This window comes from Ambystoma mexicanum, chromosome 4q, assembly GCF_040938575.1.
Source record: "Ambystoma mexicanum isolate Mex_15411 chromosome 4q, UKY_AmexF1_1, whole genome shotgun sequence".
NCBI lineage: Eukaryota > Metazoa > Chordata > Amphibia > Caudata > Ambystomatidae > Ambystoma > Ambystoma mexicanum.
Genome location: NC_090928.1, coordinates 1,232,480,173 through 1,232,503,636, shown reverse-complemented (window position 1 = coordinate 1,232,503,636; position 23,464 = coordinate 1,232,480,173). Strand labels below are relative to the sequence as shown.

Sequence of the window (23,464 nt, the reverse complement as noted above, 5' to 3'; positions counted from 1 at the left end):
GCAGATGATCCCAACCAGTTGTGGAGGAGGGAGAGCAGGACGAAAGAGAAATATATATGCATGTCTATATATGTATATATCTGCCTCTTGTCAGTGCAGAACCACTGCACCTCGGACAGGGATATCTCTGGCCTGTACATTAAATCAGTGGAAAAGCTGCACAACACAAAGTGGTATACGAATTACCTGGCTATCATGTTCAGGCTTTAGAAAGCCCCAAATAATAAAAGTATATTCCTTACCAAGCTGGTCTCCAATTGGTCCAAAGAGGCATTTGAAGATTAAACAACTTTGCACTCAAGGAATTGGATAAAAAGCATGCAGTGAAAAACAGTGCTTCTACAAGTAAAATAACACAAAGATTGCAGCGCATCATACCATTTAGGGCAGTGGTCTTCCACCCATGGGGCGCCCCCCCCCCCCCTGGGGTGTGGGGGGCGGCAGCCGCATCCTCGGGGGGCGGGAGGGAAGACACGAGAGCCCAGCATGAAATGTAAAATATATATATATATATATATATATATTTTGTTTATTTTAGATTGGAGGACATGGGCAGGGGCGACTCACATGGTCGGACTGGAGCATTAAACTGTCCAGGCACCAATGAAAAAAAGTGGCCCGCAGTTGCAAATGGCTATTCATTCCTTTAGTCACAGACTGTTTGAATAGTACCCAAGGGGGTGTTTTTTGTTAAAATGTAAGCAAATTGTGATTTTTAAAGAATATTTATTCAGCAGCAATGGTCAAAACTACTGGCTGCATAGTGAAGTAATTCATCAAACTAGCCCACATTGGCCAAAAAAGTGGCCCATTTTGACTGCCCCACACTAGCATTTTGCATTTTTGCTACAGGCATAGCCCTATTGCCCTATAGGCCAGTACAAGCCTGGTGGTTCATCCATAAGGGGTGACAGCTGAGGGAGTGCTCCTGGGCTGGCTGAACTGTCAAAGGGAAACAGTGTTTCCCTTTGACAGTTCAGTTCCCCAGCTGCACATGCTCACTGAGCCATGTAAGGCTGGGGACGTTTTGCTTCGCCAGCCTTGCATAGGTGATTGGAAATGCTGGCTTGGGCACTGCATGTCTGTATGTGTGAGGGGGAGCTCCTGCACCCCATCGAACATACGGACAGAGCAGCCTGGAGTGGGGCATTTCTGCAGGCCCTTGCAGAAGGTACGTTTATGTTCATTTAGTTTTTATTTAAATATGTGTATGGATTGCCTGGATGCTTGTGTTATGAGTGAGTGCATGGTGATGGGTGCTCGTATGAATGATAATGATTGCTGTGTGAATGTGCGTGTGTGTGCAACATTTTAACCCATTATTTTAAACAAATTCAGGGGGGGGATCCTCCCGATTCCCCCTTGATTGGTTCGGCCTCCCTCGCTGCACTCGGTCGCTGTTGCATTTTTGGGGGAAATATTTATGCACCTCCACTTAAAATATTCACCAGCTGCCAATGGCCCTCAGACTGTGTTGGGAAAGGGGTGGTAGGAGCCCAGGGACTGTGGTGGGAGCAGGATGGGTGGAAGCACTGGGATAGTGGTGGGAGCAGGGTGGGGAGAGCCTAGGGTCTGTGATGGGGTGGGGAGAGCCCAGGGACTGGGTAGGAGTGGGATGAGGGAGCCCAGCAACTGTGTTGGGAGCATGTAGGGGAGCCCAGGGACATACTTGTAATAGGGTGCGGTGACGGCGCAAAATAGTTCATAGCCATTTGTACATACTGTCCCTTTGGCATTTCTGGGATGGCCCGGCCTGGCCACATTTTGCTTAGGGTGGGCCCAGGCCAAAAAGGTTTGAAGACCACTGATTTAGGGAAAGATATCCAAGCAGTGCAACACATATTGGCCTATGGCCACAGTATACTCTATGATCTGCACCTCTCATTAATGAACTGGGAGCCAACATAGGGAAATGGAAAAGGAATCTAATCACAAAGAAATATAGCTACTAAGGGATTCATTTGGGGTAAGGTGATAACAGTAAAAACATAAGATTTTTAAATACCACTTCTTTGTAAAATACTACCTAATTATCATATGGTATTTCACAGTATAGGGGCTCATAGAAAGTACTGCACAGTGTAAATATTGGTAATTTACCGAAGCGATGTAATTTACTGCTACTTCTAGGGACCCAGCACTTGTTATTCAAGATGTCAGTAAACTATAGTTTATTACTGAATGCACGCTCGATTCCTGGCCATGCTCTTGATTTACACGAGCTGTCTATTGATGTATCCCCCGATCTCTGTTTCATTACACCGTCATGGCTACGCGACACATCCGATCCTATTTTAATTCAAGCCATACCGTCAGAGTATGGTATTTTGCCTGTTGATAGGATATTTGCCCACCCAGGTGGAGGTCTAGTTGTTGTTTTTTGAGCAACACTGTCTTGTGCTTTGTTAACATTTCAACATGATGTTCAAATGGAGGCATTGCTTCTACGTGTTACCTTGTCACCCACTCAAACAGTGTATGTGCTGTTGGTCTACTGGGACATTTTGCTCCTCGTTTTTTGACCTCGCCGCTGATCTCAGACACCTGCACCCCGATCTGGTGATCCTAAATGACTTCGATCTTCCATCCCTAAAATTGTGCCTGATAGGATTGATAGTTTCTTAGTCTATCGATGATCTAGAAATTCTGCAACATATCTCAGGCTCCACTCATATACTGGGCAATAGGCTAGATCTTGCCTTTGCGCCTCCTACACTGATCACTCCTTTCCCTTCATATAAGGTTTTGTGGATAGACCACTTTGTGCTTCCAACTGAAATTAAATGTGCTGTCCTTCCTGTTTTTATGACTCAACCTCTTCACTCTAGAAAAGATGGACTGCTATTTGCCCTACTGTTATCTCAGCTAAAGTGTATTTCACTTTGTGATAAGGAAAACACTAATTTGTCTCACTTGGCATCAGCCTTTAATATCACTGCTGATCTCTTAACTCTGTTAAAGCACTCTAAATCCCATGCACGACCCTCCGAGCCATGGTTTCCCCCCATTTGGCAGAGCTTTGCCTGCTTTGCAGGCAAGCTGAGAGGAAATGGCAGATCGATTACTCTCCCCTTAATAGATCTATCTTTCGAAGGGCAACATGTATCTATCAGCAGGCCGTAATATAAGCTAAATGCTCCTACTTCTCCGGCCAAATCACACATGCTATTAATCAACCTAGAGAACTCTTCAGGATTGTTAAGTCACTATCAGTTGTGCCCTCTCCTCCCAGTATTACTCCTCCCACCCAATCCCTGTGGGATGCACTATCCATTTTTTTCATTGACAAAATCAATCTCATTCGCCAAACTATATCAACATCTGCACCTAGCTTTTATGCTTATAGCTCCGCTCTAATAGCAGACTCTACTAATTCATTCTCCTCTCCTGGTCTGCATTTCCTCTGGTGGGCTCAGGTTACATAATTTAAGCTACACAGAAGTTTAAGTCAACTTCCCCTCTTGATCCTATTCCTCTTACTGTTTTAAAACAAGTGATACCTCACATTGCATCTTTGGTTGCCACAGCTGTTAACCACTATTTTCTTTCTGGTTGTATTCCTGCGCTGCTTAAGCATGTCATGGAGATTCTACTTTGACCGTTTACTTCCATCCAGCTATCGTCCTATTTCTTTGCTTAGTTACTTGATGAAGCTAATGGAATCTATAGTTACTCCTATGCTTAACTCGTTATTGGAAAGCTCTTCTTTTTTCAACCCATTCCAGTCAGGCTTTAGGCCTGGCCAGGGCACCGAATCGGTTTTGGTTTCAGTCATAGACGATCTTGCAAGGCTAGATGATCTGGGTGGAGGAGGCGTCCTGATATTATTAGATCTGTCGGCCGCCTTTGACACCATATATGACACCATCTTGCTTCAAAGATTGTCGTTGGCTGGCATTTCCGGCACAGTGCTGGACTGGTTTTGGTCTTTTCTGGCTCGTCATACACACACCCTCTCTCGCTACTTCCTTTCACTTCACCCGCCTGTGCACTCACTTGCGTTGTCCCCCAGGGGCCTGCGCTCTCCCCTATTTTAAATATATACGTTCAGCATCTTGCTCACCTACCTTATCCAGTCATTTGGTCTACGCTGTTATATGTATGCCAATTTTAATACCTGTCTAAAATCTGTTTGGGACTGGATGTGCCAGAATTGGCTTCAACTGAACAGCGAAAAAACAGACGTTTTGATTATTGGTTCTCTATCTGCCGTTTCCTCTGGACACCTGACTACTGGCCTCCGTCCCTAGGTCCTTTTCCGCAGCCTGTGGTAAAGAATCTTGGTGTCAAAATATAGGCATCCCTCTCTATGGAGGCACAGGTAAGCTAGGTTTGTCAGCAACGCCATTCCAAACTCCGATTGTTGTGCAAAGTGCTACCGTTTCTTCCCACTTCTCTATGGGCTCCAGTGGTGTCTTTGCTGATTTTGGGCACACTGCACTACTGCAATGTGCTTTATTTGTCCTAGCTAGCTTATCTTTTGGATTGACTGCAGGTGCTGCAAAATACTGCAGCGCATGCTGTTCTTGGGCTCTCCTCTCGTGCCCATGCCATGTCAGGGCTGCGCAGTCTCCACTGGCTCATGGTGCCACGTTGAGTTGAGTTCAAGGCACCATATCTAGTCCACCGTGCCTTTAATGACCAAGGCTCTGCCTATTTGCAGTAAAGGTTTTACTGCTATGTGCCGGCTCGGCCGCTCCGCTCCTCCTTGGACTTTTGTATTTTAGTGCCTAGAGTCCGCCGAGCTAAGATACGCGGCTGAGCCTTTTCTGTCGCAGCTGCACAAATATGGAACAAGCTTCCTTTCAATCTACAAAATATTACAGATCATTTGGCCTTTCGACTCCATCTCAAAACCTTTCAATTCCAGGAATCATGAATTTTCTTTTTCTCCTCCCCCTCTTATTGGATCTCCATAACACCATGATGCCCCTGGGTGTAAGCTGTGCTATGTAAGACTGTTTAACATAACATACCATAACATAACATGCACAACCATCTATGCACCCCCATGCATAGAATATCCAATGCAATCCAATCTCATAGTTAGCAGTTTAAAAAAAAGGAGATATTAAAATATAAAACATTTTTATCAATACCATCATACTCCTGAAAGGGATCTAAATGGACGATGCTTAGAGGCAATAATCATACAATCAAGGTGCTTTTGATTTAGTCCTGTTGTTTCTGGCAAAACTGTGAATCAGTCATTTGGACAAGTCACAAAAACACATAGGAGCCTAACCTTTTCCTCGATAATCCAGTTGAGCAGCGTCCAAACCCTCTTGCTGCTTCCTCAAAGCTAGATGAGTTAGACAGCCACACAGAGGAGTCAAGATGGTTGTATAGTCTGGGAGAACCACAACGGATAGTAGCCTGGGCCATAGTACCTAGTGGGAGAAGGGAACAGGCAGCGTGAACAGGAGAATTTCATTTGTAGCGCTCTATTTAAAATACATGCATGGCATTCTTACGTCAGTCATGGAGAGGACAGAGGTTGTGAGATGTTCCAAGAGGTTGACAGACATCTCCAGAATCTCCTGGTCTTGCGGCGCAGGTGGCAAGTTCAGCTGAGTCTGATGAAGCTGTTGGAAGAACGAAGAGAGGGTTCTGCAGCAATTAAGTGGGCTTTGGCACAATAGCTGTCCTGTGAAGAAAGCTGTGCCAGGTAAACACATATATCAAGTGGTTCAGCAGAAAAACCTTGAAACTATTGGATGTGGTGTTTTCCCCTGCCTGAGCCTTGGAGTGTATGGGTAGGTGACCATGGGGTCTGGTGCAGATGCTCACCCCCTGATGCAGGGCTTACAGGGGGTGAGAGAAGGGATCTCTGTTCACGCCACCAACACCCGGGTCAAGGAGCATGGGCTTGTCACTGCAGAGCGCAACTCCAAGTACAAGCAGTAGTGTAAATGGGCATAAAGGTTCTGCTTTGCAGAAATATCTTCTGTGTTTGCTCGGTAAAACTTAATTTAAGCACTTAGCTCAGACCTGCTGAGTGTGAAAGCTGTAGGCGAGTGGGACAACAAATGGTGGACCGGCTTGTTGAACCCGTGGTCCAGAGGAAGCATAAAGCTTTATCAGAAACACCTCGGGTGCAACGTCTATTCAAAAACAATGATTCTTGCAATAGGTCTGTCCTGCAGAGGTTGCTGAGCCCTGCTAAGCCCCACCAAGATGTTTGATCTGCAGCTGCCGTATTCTCGACAACATCCCGAGCAGCATGTGAAAGTGGATAAAATAAGAAACTTGTGCTTGTCCACACCATTTGGCTTGGGACTTAGCTTGTGGATCTGCAAAAACAATAACAGACACCAAATCATATAACTGCCCCAAAAAATGAACTCTCCCCTATTTCCTCTCCCCTCATCCCCTCCTCGCTTTACTGAGTCATAACATTCTCTTGCACCAGATAACCTCTTCTGAGAGCTTAGATGCTTGTTATTTCAATGCATTTAGAACACATTCCTGTGAGGAATTTTCACTCACAGTTTTCACTTAGCATTGGATGTGTTTTTCTTTTTTGGGTATTGCAGCTGCATTGTATACTTGATTTCATATCAACCTGTAACTCTTTATTTTATTTTACACCATCTAACAATTTCTCCTCAAAGAGTCAAAGTCAATTTTTCCTTCTCCTAAATGCATTCTTTGGTCTGGTCGGTCTCTGAGGAGACCTTTCTGTTTATAACACGCTCGCGGCTAAAACGGAGGCGCAATCACCGAACTGAATTACTTCCTGACTCTTTCATGTATAAATACGTCCCATGATTTCCTTTCAATATTGAACCAAAGACTGTGTTGCTGCCTTCTCGCACCATGGGCACATCAAATAATATTCCAGCTATGGTCAGAGTTCTCTCATACACACCACATAAGGGCTCTAAAGAGCGCACTTATCCTGCACTACAACTGTGGACTTGCACTTCCAACTCCCTTTTCGACAGTCCCTGAAGTAGTTTCTCAAATAGGTCAATACTGGAGGCACTTGACAATTCAATTGACTGTCATTATGAGGAGTCCTGTATACGGAGAACATCAGTAAGCTTGCCCCCGCTTTCTGGCGCTATGTCAGCATCAACAAGGGATTTGCTAGAATTAGCACCAGTTTCTGGCCTTACTGTGTTTCAGTCCGAAGCCTCAATAATAGACCCTGCTACTGTCAAGGTCTTTCCTTTCATTCTGGTTTTATCTAATGCAATCATGGATATCTTAGCATGTCCTGCAAGCGATCTAAGGGAGAGAACAGGGGGCGTACACCCAGCCGTGGGTTTTCCACATTATGCCTCACCCTGCATATCCCTAGACCAGCACTCTGAGGATTTAACATGCTGTATGGGTTCTCCGTACTCTTCACGGCCGGTCTCCCTATTAGAACAGTCAAATAAGTCAATGGGCCTCATTACGACCCTGGCGGTAGGGGGTTAAGAGCTGCCGGAGCTGTTAACCCCCTACCGCCTCATTACGAGGTCTGCTCGCGGGTCCCGCTAAGGACGCTAACAATGGGGCCGTTATTAACGGGCCTGTTAGCATCCTCCCCATTCCCATTGAGCCCTATGGGATGGTCGAAATGGTCCGGTATTTCCCCATTCAAGGAACCCGGACCCGGTACCCGGTATGGGGGTAGCCATGTCACTAAAAGCGGCATGGCTACCTCCATACTCGGAATGAGGCCCAATGCCTAACTGTGCTTTAGACGATGAGCAACGTATTCCCGGCAATTCACGGTTCTTGGTAGACTGTGTTAACAGCCGCAAGAATGCATATTCTAAAATAAGTGGTTCCTGGTGAATGCTATATGATTTATCTACGATAACTGTGCTAGGGAGCGATATGGAGTCTTGCAACTCTGGTCTAAGTGTCTTGGAGCCTGCATCAGGAAGTAAACTGTGTAACAACAGGCCTAATATGACCAGGGGTGTCGTCACCGGCTATCTAGCTGTTGATCTAGCGAGCTAAACTCCTTGTGTGCATCCGGTCCCTTCTGTTAGAGCTTCTGGAAGAGCTAGATATGCCATTTTGGCCACCTTGAAAGGCCCCGATAGTGGTTCAACTTTTACTGTACTGAACCCACCGCCTTCACCACCTTTAAAGTGTGTCATCTGTAAGGAGTCTACCCTCCATCATAGACTGGTGCCTGCATGGGAGGCAGTTAAAAGCCGGACTGAATGTCAAGTCTCTTTTAATAAAGCCAACTATGTACCGCAGCCTGAGAGCATGGGTTTAAGTAGCTCCTTCGAGACTCAGAGCCTACCTCACAGTATATTTGGTCCAAGGCTTTCTACTAGTGATGACCCTCTTATTGTTTGGCGTGAAAGAAATGTGATTGTCGTGATGTTTTGCAAAGTAAAGGAATAGCAGTTTGTTGTTGTTTATTTTATTTGTAGAGCGCACCGGGCGCTTGTGAATTCTTAGGTTACAGTTACATAAGTATCTTACATTTACATACAGGTTATCAGTTACAATTGAGGTTATGTTTGTATTTACAAGGAAAAACAGCTTGAGGCAGCACTACATTTACAGCACTATATTTAAAGTAATCGGTGACATAAAGGATTAGAAGAGGTATAGGGAGAAGACAGAAGTGTCTAGGTAGGTGGAGACCGGTCATTCAAAGGTAAAGCGTCAGCAGTCGTTGGTGGGTAGCCAGAGTTTAACATTGGTTTTGTACGAGTGGAAGGAGGGTGTGGCTCTTAGTGAATCCGGTATAGAGTTCCATAGATGAGCTGCCAATACTGGGAAGCTTGAGCCTCCAGTTCTTTTCAGATTAAAGTTAGGGATTCTAATACTATTGGCTTGGGCCTTTCTGATGGGGCGTTCGGATGTATGCTTAGTGAATATTTCTGTGAGGTATGCAGGTGCTTTGTTATTGAGACAGTTGTGTGTAATGTTCAGGGTTTTTAGTTTGATTCTGTCATTGATGGCCAGCTAATTGGCGGCTCTTCTTTGGTGAGATATGTGTTGTCCTTTAGGAATGCCTAGTGCTGTTCTAAGGGCGTTGTTTTGCAGGGTTTGGAGTTTATTGGTGTTGTGTTCACTAGTGCCTAGATAAAGTGCGTTACAGTAGTCTAGTTTTGATAGGATAAGGGCTTGTGCAATGGTGATGCAATTGTCAGTAGACAGAAATGGTTTACATGCATGAATTAGTTTGCAGGTGTAACTAGTTGCTGTCGCTGTGGCATTTACTTGCTTGTCGAGGTTGAGAGCTTAGTCTAAGTAGAATCCTAAGGTTTTAACTTCTTGGCTACATTGGTTTTGATACCATCAATAGTGATGGATTTGTACATGTGGGATAGTTTGTTTAGTTTACTGGTGGATCCAATGATTAAAAGCTCGGTTTTATCGTCATTAAGACTTAGACCGTGTGTGGCCACATCCAGGTTTGAATGATTTGATAGATTTTGTTTATGAGGTCAGTGTCTTTGTCATAGTCTCCTTGGATTGGGATGAGGATCTAGGTTTCGTCAGCATAATTAGTATCTGAGACACCCATTTTGTCCAAGATATCGAAGAGTGGCTTTGTAAAAATATTCTACAAAGTAGGCGAGACACATGACCCCTGAGGAACACTACAGGTGATGGGAACTGGGTCAGCAGCTGAAGTTGGCGAGAAGACTCTTATAGTTCTATTGTACAGGAATTAATTTATCCACACAGTGGACTTAGTAGAGAAGTTGGCAGCCGATTTGAGATGGTTACATAGTACTTTATGATCTACCAGGTCAAAGGCGGCTGACAGATCTAGGAGTAGAAGAATGGACGTGTCTCCTCTATCTTTACGCTCATCTAGTTGGTTTTTGAGATCAAGGAGTACTGTCTCGGTCTGAATCCAGATTGTCTTGTGCACAGTAGGTTATTAATCTCCAAGTAGGATTGATTCTGTAGATAGGCAGCTTTCTCTAAGATTTTAAGGAGGAACGGAACTGTCGTTATGGGCCTGTAGTTCGTTGGGACATTAGGATCTAGGTTAGCTTTTTTTGGGAGGGGTAATATCCAGGCATCTTTAAGGTTGGTAGGCAAAGAGCATGATTTAAAAGATTAATTGATAAAGGAGGTGATGAAAGGGGCTAGTTCTTGTGCAGCTTCTTTGATCATTGGGGCTGGACAGGTGTCGCCAAGACAACAAGAGGGTTTAAGAGATGTGATGATGTTCTTAGCTTCTACAATGGCGATGGCTCTAAAGTTGAATTGGTTGTGTGGTTTAGTTTGGTTGAAGGCAAGTTCCTGTAGGATGGCTTCTTGAGTGGAGAGCGCAATGTTGTGGAGGGAGGATCTTTTGGCTGATATTTTGTCTTGTAACATGGTGATTTTATTGCATAGGGCATTTTGAATGTTAGTGCACCAAACTTTATCTTTGGTGCAAGAGTCTACAGGTGCGATAGGGGATTCTAATTCTCTGAGAATGGAAAAGATTTCCTTAGTGTTAGAGTTTGCTTTTTTGATTCTGTCATTAAAAGTTTCTTTTTTTGCCTGAATGATTTGTTTCTTGTGAGGGCAATGAGGAGATTTTTGTTATGAAGAGAGAGATTTTTTTTCCAGCAGGCTTCTGCTTGTCTTTTTTCTTTACGGAGGGCTTTTAGGCTTGGGGTTAACCAAGTGTTGAGATGGGTAAAGGTTTAGATTTGCTTAGTTTCATCCTCAGTACATGAGGATGTCAGATCAGATATCTGCCACCTTCATGATATATACTATATTCCCCGTAAGCTAGCGGGTCTGGCTATACCAGGAGAAAGAAAGGTACATACTATGTTTTCTTATGGACACATTCAGATTTTAATCGTCTTATTATAGATTTGACCTGGGAAGAATTAGAGCAAAGGCTGTCTAGGCCAACTCCTCTAAACTTTAGTTTGTCAAAACAAGCTCAGGCTCCTGAGAAGGTTTATGCCTGTACTCCTATGGTCATTCCTACACCGCAGGTTTAGGTGCAGTGGGAACAATGTCGATTTCGACCATTGTAGACTCCCTCCTGCCCTACTGTCTACCCAGGCAGCAGAGCCAGGTGATGATAATGGACTAGAGGCAATCACCAACAGCTAGTGTGTGCTTATTGAGTTGGAATATTGCTGGATTTGGCAACAATTTGGGTGATCCTGATTGGATAAACTGGTTGAAAACTCATGATACTTTGTGTCTACAGGAGACCTGGCTGGAGGATGACACCCTGCTTGTTACTATTTTTCATGAGCTTTGGGTTTACACAAATGACGCATTGCGTTGGGGAACCAGTCGTCCGATAAAGGGTCTGGCAACTATCATTTGTAGGTCCGTTAACTGGTGCCCAAAGTTGATTTCCAGCTACTCAGATCAAGTTTTGGCAGTCCCTGTAGGTCCCGGCAGACGCAGACTATACGATTCTCATAACCAACATTTATTTGTACCCGAAAGATCATTTAAAAAACATGTTTATGCCTGATGGAAGGCCAGGAAGGCAACCTTCGCTGATGCAAGTATATTCATTATGGGGGCTTTAATGTCAAACTTGGGGGACAACGGAACTGACAAAGAAAGAAAATCTCTGGAAGCTGCCTGTGTTATCCTAAGGTGGAATCAGTGCTTAAAACAGACAGACTCTCGTGTGAGCTCCCTTATCACATTTTATTACAAAATTCATTAGTTGAATTAAATGGAAGGTGTACTGATGACATGCCACCTAAGTCCACCTTCACGTGGTGTATTAGAGTCTCTTTAATTAATTATTGCCTGGTAGATTGTTACTCATTTTATCGGGTAATGGATTTGCAGTCCATGAGCCCCCAGAAAGTGACCATGATCTGCTTCTGTGATATATGATATGATAGGTTATTTATAACGTGCTTAATACCCAGAGGTTTCGAAGCGCGGACCCGGGATCAAACCTGTGTTGCTCTGTGTCGTCTTGCTTCCAAGGCGAGCACTTTGCCCCTGAGCTGGCTCTCATAAACGCACGCCTGTGTAATGTTTTAGCAGCCCCTTTTAAAGCCTCATGCATAATGAAACTACCTAAGGACAAATAAACTTCCATTTTAGTAGAGGCTGAGTCCGATAAGGCAAGGGTTTCTTTCTCAAGTTCAGTTGGAGGCTTCAGCAGTGGCAATTCCTTAATTACGTTCATCGCTGGTAAATACTGACAGGGTTTTAGCTTTCCCCCACGCCTTCAGTTAGACGAGCCCAAAGAGGCTGCTTGCTTTGACAAAGAATGCGGGCTGCATATAAGAACAACAAGTTGTCAGAGGATCAGTTGTATAAAATGAAACAAGAGTATAAGAAACTTCTTAAGGAGAAGGAAAAAGTATTTGCTGTGTTACAATGGGACCTTCTGAAAAAGACAAGTAAGGATAATGATGTAAGGGGATTTTGGAACTTAGTAGCCTGTGGGTTTTCAGATCATCCACAAGTTTGTTGTTTGTTTGTTTATTTATTTGTAAGGCGTGCCTCACCCAAGGGTATCTGGGCTCAACAAGATAATGCAGTTTTCATGTACAGTACAGGGTAATTATGGGTAAGGTTACAGTTTACAGTACATGGGAGGTTACAGGTACAGGTTAATTGCAGGTAAGATTACAGTTTACAGTACATGAGAGGTTACAGGTAAAGTACAATATGGTGTGGCACAAAGTGAGGTTGGAGCACACACAGGTTTCATTCAGATGTCATTGGAGACCAAACAGGTTTTCGTGTTTTTCCTGAAATCTAGGAAGGTTTGGTCTGTTCGGAGGTGCAAGGGTAGTTGTCATGTACCGGCGTGTAAGCAGTGTCAAGAAACGGATGCATAGCCCTTTAAGAACACTACAACCAGGGGCTTGGAAGTTGGCATGGCAACGCTGGCGTCCTCTCAGCGTTTCCCACGGTCGACGCTGGAAGCCGCGGAACGCTGTCATGTGACCTCACCTTTATATTCTCCGCCTACACTCCAGATCGGTGCTTCTGATTGAGAATTGGTGGCGCCTCGTATCTTGTACCTTGTATCCAGTTTTCCTTATCATCCCGGTTCTGTCCCTTTCACTTCCCCTTCCCTCCAGCATTTCTGATTACCTCGTTGCCTCGACCCGGACCGTTTACCTGGCTTTGGATTTTGGACTGCCTTGTTCTTGTTTGCTGCCCGCATCATTCTTCGACCTCGGACCGCTCACGGATTTCCTAGCCTTCGCCCATTGGTTTTGGTTGCTCTTCGGTTATCTTCTGGATCATCAATCATCTGGACTGCATCTGGGTATTTTGAGGAACTTTTCTTGAACTTTGGATTGTTGACCTTGGAACTCTTGAACTTTTGGATTATTGAACTTGGAACTTATGAACTTCCAACCTGGGGTTTCCTTGTGACGCACACTATCTAGTGTGTATTAGGCGTCCTCGTGCCGGCGGGATAGGTGGTTGAGCTTTGCTGGTATTCTGCATTGTGGACTTCGGAGTTCTTCTCTTCCTGGTTCCATCTGGTTCTCCCCGGAGTAACGGTAAGCCTAGGGGTTGTAATCAGAATTGGGATCAACGTATTGCATTCTTTCTGTTGTGTTCGGGTTTGGTCAGAAGGGCGGTTGTTATATTATCTGTATTGTGTTAACTCCTCACTTACAGATCCAACGCCTGTCCTCGGCTACTCGTACCACCCTGACTTCTACATTACAACTCCTGCGTCCTCTGGGTCTCATCAGGTATCCGTTCTTTCCTCTGATTGATCGCTCTGGCTGTCCGTTCCTGGGGCCAGAGGGTTCCATCGGGAGGAAGAACTCTTCGGCTACACGACGTGGGCAACTGGATTCTGACATAATCAGAAGCCCTTCAATATGGATACCAATGAGACGCTGTCCACTATTTTACAATTGGTGGCCGATTTACGTAATGATATGACTGCGGCTCATTCAGCCACGCAGCGACGCATTGATGAGTTGCAAGCAGGGTTCCAACCCCTTGTGGCAGCTGCCCCACCTTTGGCCAGTGTCTCTGGGGCAGGTGCTGGTCCATCCCAACAGGGTGCTGGACCAGTTTATATGACTACCCAGTTCCCTTTGGCTCCACCGGAACGCTTCAGTGGAGACCCCAAGACCTTTAGGACCTTTTTGAACCAATGTAGACTACACTTTCTGTGTCGTCCTGCCTCTTTTCCAGATTCCACTACTAAGGCGGCGTTTCTGTTATCTCATTTAGGGGGTACCGCGGCTGCCTGGGCTAATCCGTTGTTGGAAGAGGGCAGTCATCTTCTTTACAATTGTGACGCCCTAATTGAGGCTATGAGTCGTGTGTTCGACACACGTTATGCCACACAAGCTACGGATTTAGAACTGCTTGGTCTCCAACAAGGCAGTACACCTCTCCTGTCCTATCTAGCCAAGTTCAATCAGCTGGTGGCGGAAACGAATTGGCCCAAAGAGAAGAAGGCCTCTCTCTTCTATAAAGGGCTATCCGACTCCCTAAAAGACACACTGGCTACCGTTCCGGTGATACCTACTGCTTTTTCGGAACTATTGGATTTGGTTCTCCAGATCGATTCCCGACAAGCAGCACGGAGGGGTGAAAAGAGAACGGTTCCTCCTGTTGCTATCTCCGTTCCTTTACCTGCCGCTGGATCCACGGAACCCATGCAGATTGGGGCACTTAGAACCCCTCTCTCGGCTGAAGTTAGGGAACACCGGAGAAAGAATGGATTATGTTTCTATTGCGGAGGTTCAGACCACTTGCTCCGAGAATGTACCAAAAAACCAGCTAAGAAACAGGGAAACGCCAAAACCCGGTGACTGAAGGGGTCCAGATGCCGGGTGTTTCTTCGATAGACCCTACCATATACAGTCCTTATTGTCTATCTGTTTCCCTGTCGTCTCCCGGTTCTGAGAAATGGGCCGTGATGATGGTCCTGGACTCAGGCGCCACAGGGAATTACGTGGATGCCACTTATGCTCAGGAGTTGGGTCTGCCAGTTATGCACAAATCATGTCCTGAAGTGGTAAATTCGGTAGATGGCTCTTCCTTGGTCTCTGGGTTAGTGACGAAGCGGACTACTGACCTCACCATGATCACTGACTGCGGTCATCAAGAGAGCATCTACTTTGATCTCATTGCGGCACCACAGTTTAAATTCATTCTTGGCTTACCTTGGTTAAGATTGCATAATCCTTCTGTGGATTGGCATTCTGGGGAGGTATGTTTTCCGTCGGATTACTGTGAAAGGAGATGCCTCACTATCAGTTCGGAGATCACCAATCCAAGTCATGCTCTTGCTGAAACTACCCGTACTGTGGGGGCAGTACTTAACACTGTCCTTCCTATGGTGTACAGGAAATATCAGGACGTATTCGACGCACGTGGGGCAGAGATACTTCCACCCCACAGGCCCTATGACTGCCCTATCGAGCTGATTCCTGGAGCTAAGATTCCGTCTGGGCGCATATATTCCCTGACCCCTAAAGAGGACGTGATTTTGAAGGAATATATTGACAAATCCTTGAGTACTGGCTTTATTCGTCCTTCCCGCTCACCTGCTGCCTCACCCATGTTCTTTGTCCCTAAGAAGGAGGGGACCTGCGTCCTTGCATCGATTACCGTGCTTTAAATGCCGTCACGATCAGAAATCAGTATCCGATTCCTCTGATTTCAGTCTTATTGGACCAATTGGGTGCAGCTAAGGTGTTCACTAAATTGGATTTGAGGGGAGCCTACAATCTCGTCCGGATTCGCGAAGGCGACGAGTGGAAGACGGCCTTCAAAACCAAACATGGCCTCTTCGAATACTGCGTTATGCCCTTTGGCCTATGTAACGCTCCGGCGACCTTCCAATACTTCATCAACGACGTATTTCATGACATGCTAGACCAGTACGTAGTCGTTTACTTAGATGACATCTTGGTCTACTCTCCTTCGGTGGACACTCACGTCATCCATGTCTCCAACGTTTTGCAACGTCTAAGAGAGTACCACTTGTATGCTAAGTTGGACAAGTGCAGGTTTCATGAAACCGAGGTAGAGTTCCTAGGCTATGATATCACTAGCCGGGGAGTGCAAATGAGCCAGTCTAAGATCACCGCGATATTGGAGTGGCCTCGTCCTGATACCTTGAAGGCTCTGCAATCCTTCCTAGGTTTTGCAAATTTCTATCGGCGGTTTATCCAAGACTTTTCAGCCATTGCCTCTCCACTTACTAAACTAACCAGCACTAAAAGTTTGTTTGAATGGAACGAGGAAGCTCAACAGGCTTTTGAGGCCTTAAAATCTGCTTTTACCACGGCTCCCGTCCTTCAACATCCGGATCCCGCTTTGCCTTTCATTGTAGAAGCAGATGCTTCAGATGTTGCACTGGGAGCTATCCTGTCCCAACTTTGCCCCGAGTCCGCTGGTTTACATCCTGTTGCGTATCACTCCAGAAAACTCACCTCCTACGAGAGGAATTATACGATCACAGAACGGGAATTGTTGGCTGTAAGAGACGCCTTTATGGTATGGAGACATCATCTTTTGGGGTCTTCCGAACCAGTTCAAGTGTTTACTGATCATCGGAATCTCTTGGCACTGCAATCAGTGAAGTGTACCACGGCACGTCATGCCAGGTGGCATGAATTTTTCGCCATGTTCAACTTCACCATTACCTATCGCCCTGGTTCTCTGAATTCGAAGGCTGATGCTCTTTCCCGCATCCATGGAGTCCCTGAACCATCCGAGCTTAAAGGAGCTCTTCTATTACCCAATCAAGTGGTGTGTGGGTGTACCTTGCGCCCCTCTCTGAAAACAAGGATACAAGAATGGGTGAGAACTATTCCCTCCGAGATTTCTAGCCTGGGGTTGGAGGTCATCAATTCATTGCCTTATAAGAAGGGTAAAATATATGTGCCTGACTCCGACACAAGACACACCGCCATACAATTGTGTCACGATTCAGCGGTAGCGGCACATCCAGGTACTGGGAAAACTATTGACCTTTTGAGAAGGTGGTGCTGGTGGCCCTCCATGTCACACGATGTTCGGGAATACATCGTTTCTTGTGCCATTTGTGCACAGTGTAAACATCAACCGGGCAAACCGGTGGGCCTGCTTCAACCCATGCCTATTCCAGACAAGCCTTGGTTTATGGTCTCTATGGATTTCGTAGTAGAGCTTCCGGTAGTCGATGGCTACGACACTATATGGGTGGTCGTGGACTATTTCACTAAATCAGCCTTGTTTGTACCCTGCCAGGGGATTCCTTCTGCTCCGGTTTTGGCGGAACTGTTCTTGAAGAACGTCTACCGAAGATTCGGTCTGCCTTCCATTCTTGTTACTGACCGGGGACCACAGTTCACTTCTCGTTTTTGGAGAGCCGTGACTTCAACGTTGGGTACAGACGGCAGGTACTCTAGTGCATACCATCCACAAACCGATGGGCAAACAGAGAGGCTTAACGCCACCATGGAACAGTATCTACGATGTCTTACCCACCAACGCCAAGATACGTGGGTTTCTGTTCTACCTCTGGCCGAGTTCGCCTACAATAACTCTATGCATACGGCGACAGGTGTATCTCCGTTCTTTGCACTATATGGCCAGCACCCCCGTTCTTTGCCCAGTATTGCTGATTGGCCATTACAAAATCCGGCTGCCTCTGGTTGTCTTAGGAACCTATCAGATACCCACGCTATAGTTAAGAGTCAACTATTACAGGCCCAGTCACGTACTAAGTCATCGGCAGATGCACATCGCTCACCGGCTCCTAACTACCGACCGGGGATGAAGGTCTGGCTGTCCACAAAAAATCTACGCCTGCCTGGTCGAAGATCCCTGTTGCCTCGGTTCGTGGGTCCCTACAGCATTCTGCAGGTTATTAACCCTGCGGCCCTCCAATTGGCTCTTCCTGCAAAATGGAAGGTACACCCGGTATTCCATGTCTCTCTAGTGAAACCATGCCACCCATCTACCAGACTTCCTGCTCAGCCGCCACCGATTAGGGTGCGTGGTTTTGATGAATATGAGGTGGGTGCGATCTTGGATACCAAAGTCCGAAGGGGCAGACGCCTCTATCTGGTCGATTGGAAGGGCTATGGTCCCGAAGACCGTACGTGGGAACCTGTGGGAAACATCCATGCTCCGGCCCTATTGTCTCGTTTCTGGTCTGCTCGGGGGGTGACACCCCCTTTGAGGGAGGAAACTGTCATGTACCGGCGTGTAAGCAGTGTCAAGAAACGGATGCATAGCCCTTTAAGAACACTACAACCAGGGGCTTGGAAGTTGGCATGGCAACGCTGGCGTCCTCTCAGCGTTTCCCACGGTCGACGCTGGAAGCCGCGGAACGCTGTCATGTGACCTCACCTTTATATTCTCCGCCTACACTCCAGATCGGTGCTTCTGATTGAGAATTGGTGGCGCCTCGTATCTTGTACCTTGTATCCAGTTTTCCTTATCATCCCGGTTCTGTCCCTTTCCCTTCCCCTTCCCTCCAGCATTTCTGATTACCTCGTTGCCTCGACCCGGACCGTTTACCTGGCTTTGGATTTTGGACTGCCTTGTTCTTGTTTGCTGCCCGCATCATTCTTCGACCTCGGACCGCTCACGGATTTCCTAGCCTTCGCCCATTGGTTTTGGTTGCTCTTCGGTTATCTTCTGGATCATCAATCATCTGGACTGCATCTGGGTATTTTGAGGAACTTTTCTTGAACTTTGGATTGTTGACCTTGGAACTCTTGAACTTTTGGATTATTGAACTTGGAACTTATGAACTTCCAACCTGGGGTTTCCTTGTGACGCACACTATCTAGTGTGTATTAGGCGTCCTCGTGCCGGCGGGATAGGTGGTTGAGCTTTGCTGGTATTCTGCATTGTGGACTTCGGAGTTCTTCTCTTCCTGGTTCCATCTGGTTCTCCCCGGAGTAACGGTAAGCCTAGTGGTTGTAATCAGAATTGGGATCAACGTATTGCATTCTTTCTGTTGTGTTCGGGTTTGGTCAGAAGGGCGGTTGTTATATTATCTGTATTGTGTTAACTCCTCACTTACAGATCCAACGCCTGTCCTCGGCTACTCGTACCACCCTGACTTCTACATTACAACTCCTGCGTCCTCTGGGTCTCATCAGGTATCCGTTCTTTCCTCTGATTGATCGCTCTGGCTGTCCGTTCCTGGGGCCAGAGGGTTCCATCGGGAGGAAGAACTCTTCGGCTACACGACGTGGGCAACTGGATTCTGACAGTAGTGCGTTCCATTGTTGAGCGGCTAAGACCGGGAAGCTATTCCCCACTGCTCTTTTCATGTTGAATCTGGGTATAATAACACAGCGGGATTGGGCAGCTCTCATGGGGCAAGATGAGGATTTTCTGATAATGTTTTCTTAGAGGTACTGTGGGGCAGCATTGTTTAGGAATTTATGGGTAATTGAGACTAGTTTGAATAGAATCCTGTCTTTGATGGAGAGCCAAATGGTTTCTCTTCTGGTTGCAGAAATATGTTCTCTCTTAGGAATGCTGAGTTCAGATCTCAATGCATTATTGTGTAATATTTGTAATTTATTGGTGGTCTGTTTTCTTCCTGCATATAGGGCGTTGCAATAGTTGTGTTCTGACAATTTTAAGGCTCTTGCTACGGTAGTACGGCTCTTGGTGGATAGGTAAGGTTTACAAGCATGGATCAGCTTACATGTGTAAGCTGTAGCAGAGGACGTGGCATTGACTTGCTTGCCCATGTTCAAGGTGGAGTTTAGGTAGAAACCTAATGTTTTGGTCTTTGTAGCCACTTTTATGGTAATGCCATCAATAGTGAATGCAGTGTACTGCGTGTCAAGTTTATTAAGGTGGCCTGGAGCACCTAAGATTAGGATTCCGGTCTTATCGTCATTCAGGCATAGTCCGTGGGCTGCCATCATGTCCGAATGACTTGGTAAATTCTGTTTAAGAGGGCTAGATCTATGTCGTAGTCACCTTGAGAGATGTAGGAGAATCTGGGTATCATCTGCGTAGTTAGAGATAATCCCCAGATGGTCCAATTGATCAAATAGGGGCTTAGTGAATATGTTGTACATGGTGGGGGATGCGCATGACCCCTGGGGTACACCACATGTGATCGGGCATGGGTCGGCAACCCTCATGGACCTATTGCTGAGAAAGGATTGGATCCAGTCTGTGTAACGCTCACCTGATTCCCGTAGAGGTGCCGGTCTTGACTGGGCGTATACCGTATCTTCAAAGGTGATGTGTAACACACGGCTGGCTCTTTGGGCTGGACCTCTGTGCACTGTATGTCTGACTTGAAGGGTAAGATGTCTGCAGATAGAAAATATGGGATTAATGAACTGGGTCATTGAATGTCTCTCTCTTCTTCCCTTTCTCTTCTCCTGTAGAACCCCAAAGGTTAACGCTCTCACCTTAGGTAAGTGAACGCCGTGCTCTCCATCTGCCTCGGGGCAGGGTGCTGTAACCAGTTTCTTCACTGGATAAGGGGAGCAGGCCTCTTGACTTCAGAGGACTGCTGTCCGTCGTTTACTGCACGAACGGTAAGTTTCGAGTAATTCTAATGTCTTTAAAAGTCTTTAGTAATGATGTCTCTTGTTTTGCAGGGTTCCGGCGATGGCGGATGACGGGCTGAAGTGAGTTGAAGATGGAGCCCGTGTGATGAATAGAAGCGCCTGGAAGCACGTAAGTAAGCGCTTGTTGCCTGCTTCACGATGCGCTCTAACTGTCTTTTTATTTTGCAGGTACAAGTTCGGAGCGGCTGCAGGGTGCCGGAATACCCACTGGGTTAGATGTGGAAAGGAGTAATGGCACGTGAGTATTAAAGTTCCCCAATGTCTTTAAACGCACCTTGTTTTGTCTTTCAGATGCGGGATGCAGCGCTGAAGGCCTCCGGAGCGTGCAAAGAGTTGGTAAGCTTTTGTCTTTCAGATGCCGGAATGCAGTGCGAAGACCTCCGGAGCGCACAAAGAGTAGGTAAGCCTTTGTCTTTCAGATGCCGGAATGCAGCGCGAGGCGTTGGTGACAGCCGATGGACCAGGTAAGTGAAGCGCTGTCACTGAAGACCGTAATGCTAACCTGTTCTTTCTTGTCTTTATAGGTGTTGCTGAAGACTGGATTCAGGATGGTAAGCCTTTTTCCTTAGGCCCAGGATCAGATGCAGAAGACACGATGAGCGTTCTGCTGCAGAGGATGCAGAATAACGCAAAGCAAGATTCATCCATCGGGTGTGGTTTAAATAGCCTCCTGTAGTGCTTAGAGGTCTCCTTCCACAGCCACGCCTAGGTAAGAAAAGAGTTCCTGCTTTCCAGAAGAGTTCCAGTGTTCTGAACCTAGGGAGTGGTTCCTGCCCCACCCAACACGAAAAGTAGTTCCAAACAGAAGAGGATCAGAGGCTCAACTGGCAGGCAAGTAAGCAGCATGGTCTGCTGCAGGTAAGTCCACCCAAGCATTATGAGCCCGGCGCTTCCAGCGCTGGGACTGGGCATATTTATGAGCCTGGTGCCACTGGCGCCAGGACTGGGTCCAAAAGGTCCCAATTGGGACTGGTTGGCACTCGGAACCTGGGTTATGGATCTGCTTCCAAGGGAGTTGAGAAAACCCTGACCTTTTGGAAGCAGAGATTATGACAGTACCCCCCTCAAGGCCCCTCCCAAACCGGGCTTCTCCGGGGGTTTTGGCTTGTCAGGAAATGTTCGGTGAAATCTTTTGATTAGGCGAGGAGCGTGGACATATTCAGCAGGTTCCCAGGATCTCTCTTGGGGGCCGTAGCCTTTCCAGTCAATTAGGTAAAATAGTTTAGATTTGGAGATCTTGGAGTCCAGAATGCTTTTGATTTCAAACTCGAGTTCTCCATCAACTAGGATGGGATTTGGAGATTTAGTTAGTCGGGTTTGAGGTTGCACGGGTTTTAATAGAGAGACGTGGAAGACCGGATGTATCTTCATGTGCGGGGGCAAGTCCAACTTGACCGCTACTGGGTTTACTATGGTAGTGATGGAATAGGGACCAAGGTATCTTGGGTTGAATGTGCGTGGCCCTTTTAGAGGTAGATATTTGGTGAATAACCAGACTTGATCCCCTACTTGATATTGAGGGGCTTCCTTCCGATGTTGATCTGCTCCTTTCTTGTATTGTTCTTTAGCCCTTTGAAGGTGAGAAACAGCTTCCTTAAAGGCTTGGGTGATTGTAGAATGCAGGTAGTCTACTGCTGGTGTTTCAAGATCTTGGAAGGAATCCAACTCCGAGGTTCGAGGGTGACTGCCGTATAAAAGAAAAAACGGGGTTTTCCCAGTTCCCGAATGGACAGAGTTATTGTAGGCATATTCGGCTATCCAAAGGATGTCTTTCCAAGTTTTTTCAGTTTGTTGCAGCATGCAGCGTAAATACTGTTCCAGAGTTTGATTGGTCCTCTCGGTTTGTCCGTCGGTCTGAGGGTGGTGACTGGTCGATAGTCTCACATCAATTTGAGCCGACCGACAGCAACTTCGCCAAAAATGAGAAATAAATTGACTACCTCGATCCGAAATTAGAACCGAAGGAAAACCGTGCAGTCGGACGATGTTTTCGAGAAATTCTCGGGCCAGAGTTGCTGCTGTTGGCAAGCCTTTGAGCGGAATGAAATGCGCCATCTTGGAGAATAAGTCCACGATTACTAGAATAGTATTGTATCCGGAGCATGGAGGTAGATCGGTGATGAAGTCCATAGAAAGCGTATGCCAAGGGCGAGGTGGGATGTCAATAGGGCGTAAGAGGCCTGCTGGTCTTTCCTTTTGACTCTTGTTTTGGGCGCATACTCCACAGGACATTATAAAGTCTCTGATATCTTTTTTCCAAGACGGCCACCAGAAGTAGCGCTTGATCTTTTCTGAGGTCTTGGCCATACCGGGATGTCCTTCCATTAAAGAATCGTGATAACAAGAGATTACTTTTTTCTGTAAATCTGTGCTGGGCAGGTATAATCGTTCTTGGAAATACAATAAGTTGTCCTTTACTGCAAAGTCCTTTCCCTGCAGATGCCAATTCTGTATGTCTGCTGGAGTTATAAGTTGCCTGGCTTTATCCTTAACTTCCTCTATGGATTGTGTGGCGATTACACCCAGAATTCTTTGTTCGGGAATGATTGGTACAGGTTTAGGGTTGATCAAGTGTTCCTCCACTCCCATCCGAGAAAGGGCATCAGCTTTACCGTTTTTTGTACCAGGTCGATAGGTAATTATGAAGTCAAACTCGGCAAAGAATAATGCCCAACGGAGTTGTCTAGAGGATTGGGCTTTTGCGGTTTTCAAATATTGCAGGTTTCGGTGATCCGTAATCACAGTAACGGTGTGTCGGGCCCCCAGCAGATAATGCCGCCAAGCCTTAAAGGCAGACTTGATAGCCAGAAGTTCCTTGTCAGTAATCGTGTAATTGATTTCAGGAGGCGAGAATTTGCGGGACCAAAATGCCACGGGATGCAACTGATTGGTTACCGGGTCCTTTTGTGATAAAACTGCCCCCATGGCAAGGTTTGAAGCATCAGTTTCCACGATGTAGGGGAGTTCGGGGCGAGGGTGTTTTAAGATTGGTGCAGAGATAAATTTAGTCTTCA

General features: G+C 46.3%; 1 protein-coding gene across 1 annotated transcript in view; it reads right to left on the bottom strand.

The window, feature by feature from the left end:
• Nucleotides 1–5,240: 5,240 nt before the first annotated feature.
• The window catches only part of LOC138467355 (maestro heat-like repeat-containing protein family member 1), a 96,021-nt gene continuing 77,797 nt past the window's right edge, over nucleotides 5,241–23,464 (bottom strand). The window contains exons 3-4 of the mRNA XM_069607320.1: nucleotides 5,475–5,585; nucleotides 5,241–5,390 (exon numbers count right to left, since the gene is read on the bottom strand). Coding sequence (XP_069463421.1) covers nucleotides 5,241–5,390; nucleotides 5,475–5,585 — 261 coding nt within the window. The remainder of the gene's footprint in view (nucleotides 5,391–5,474; nucleotides 5,586–23,464) is intronic.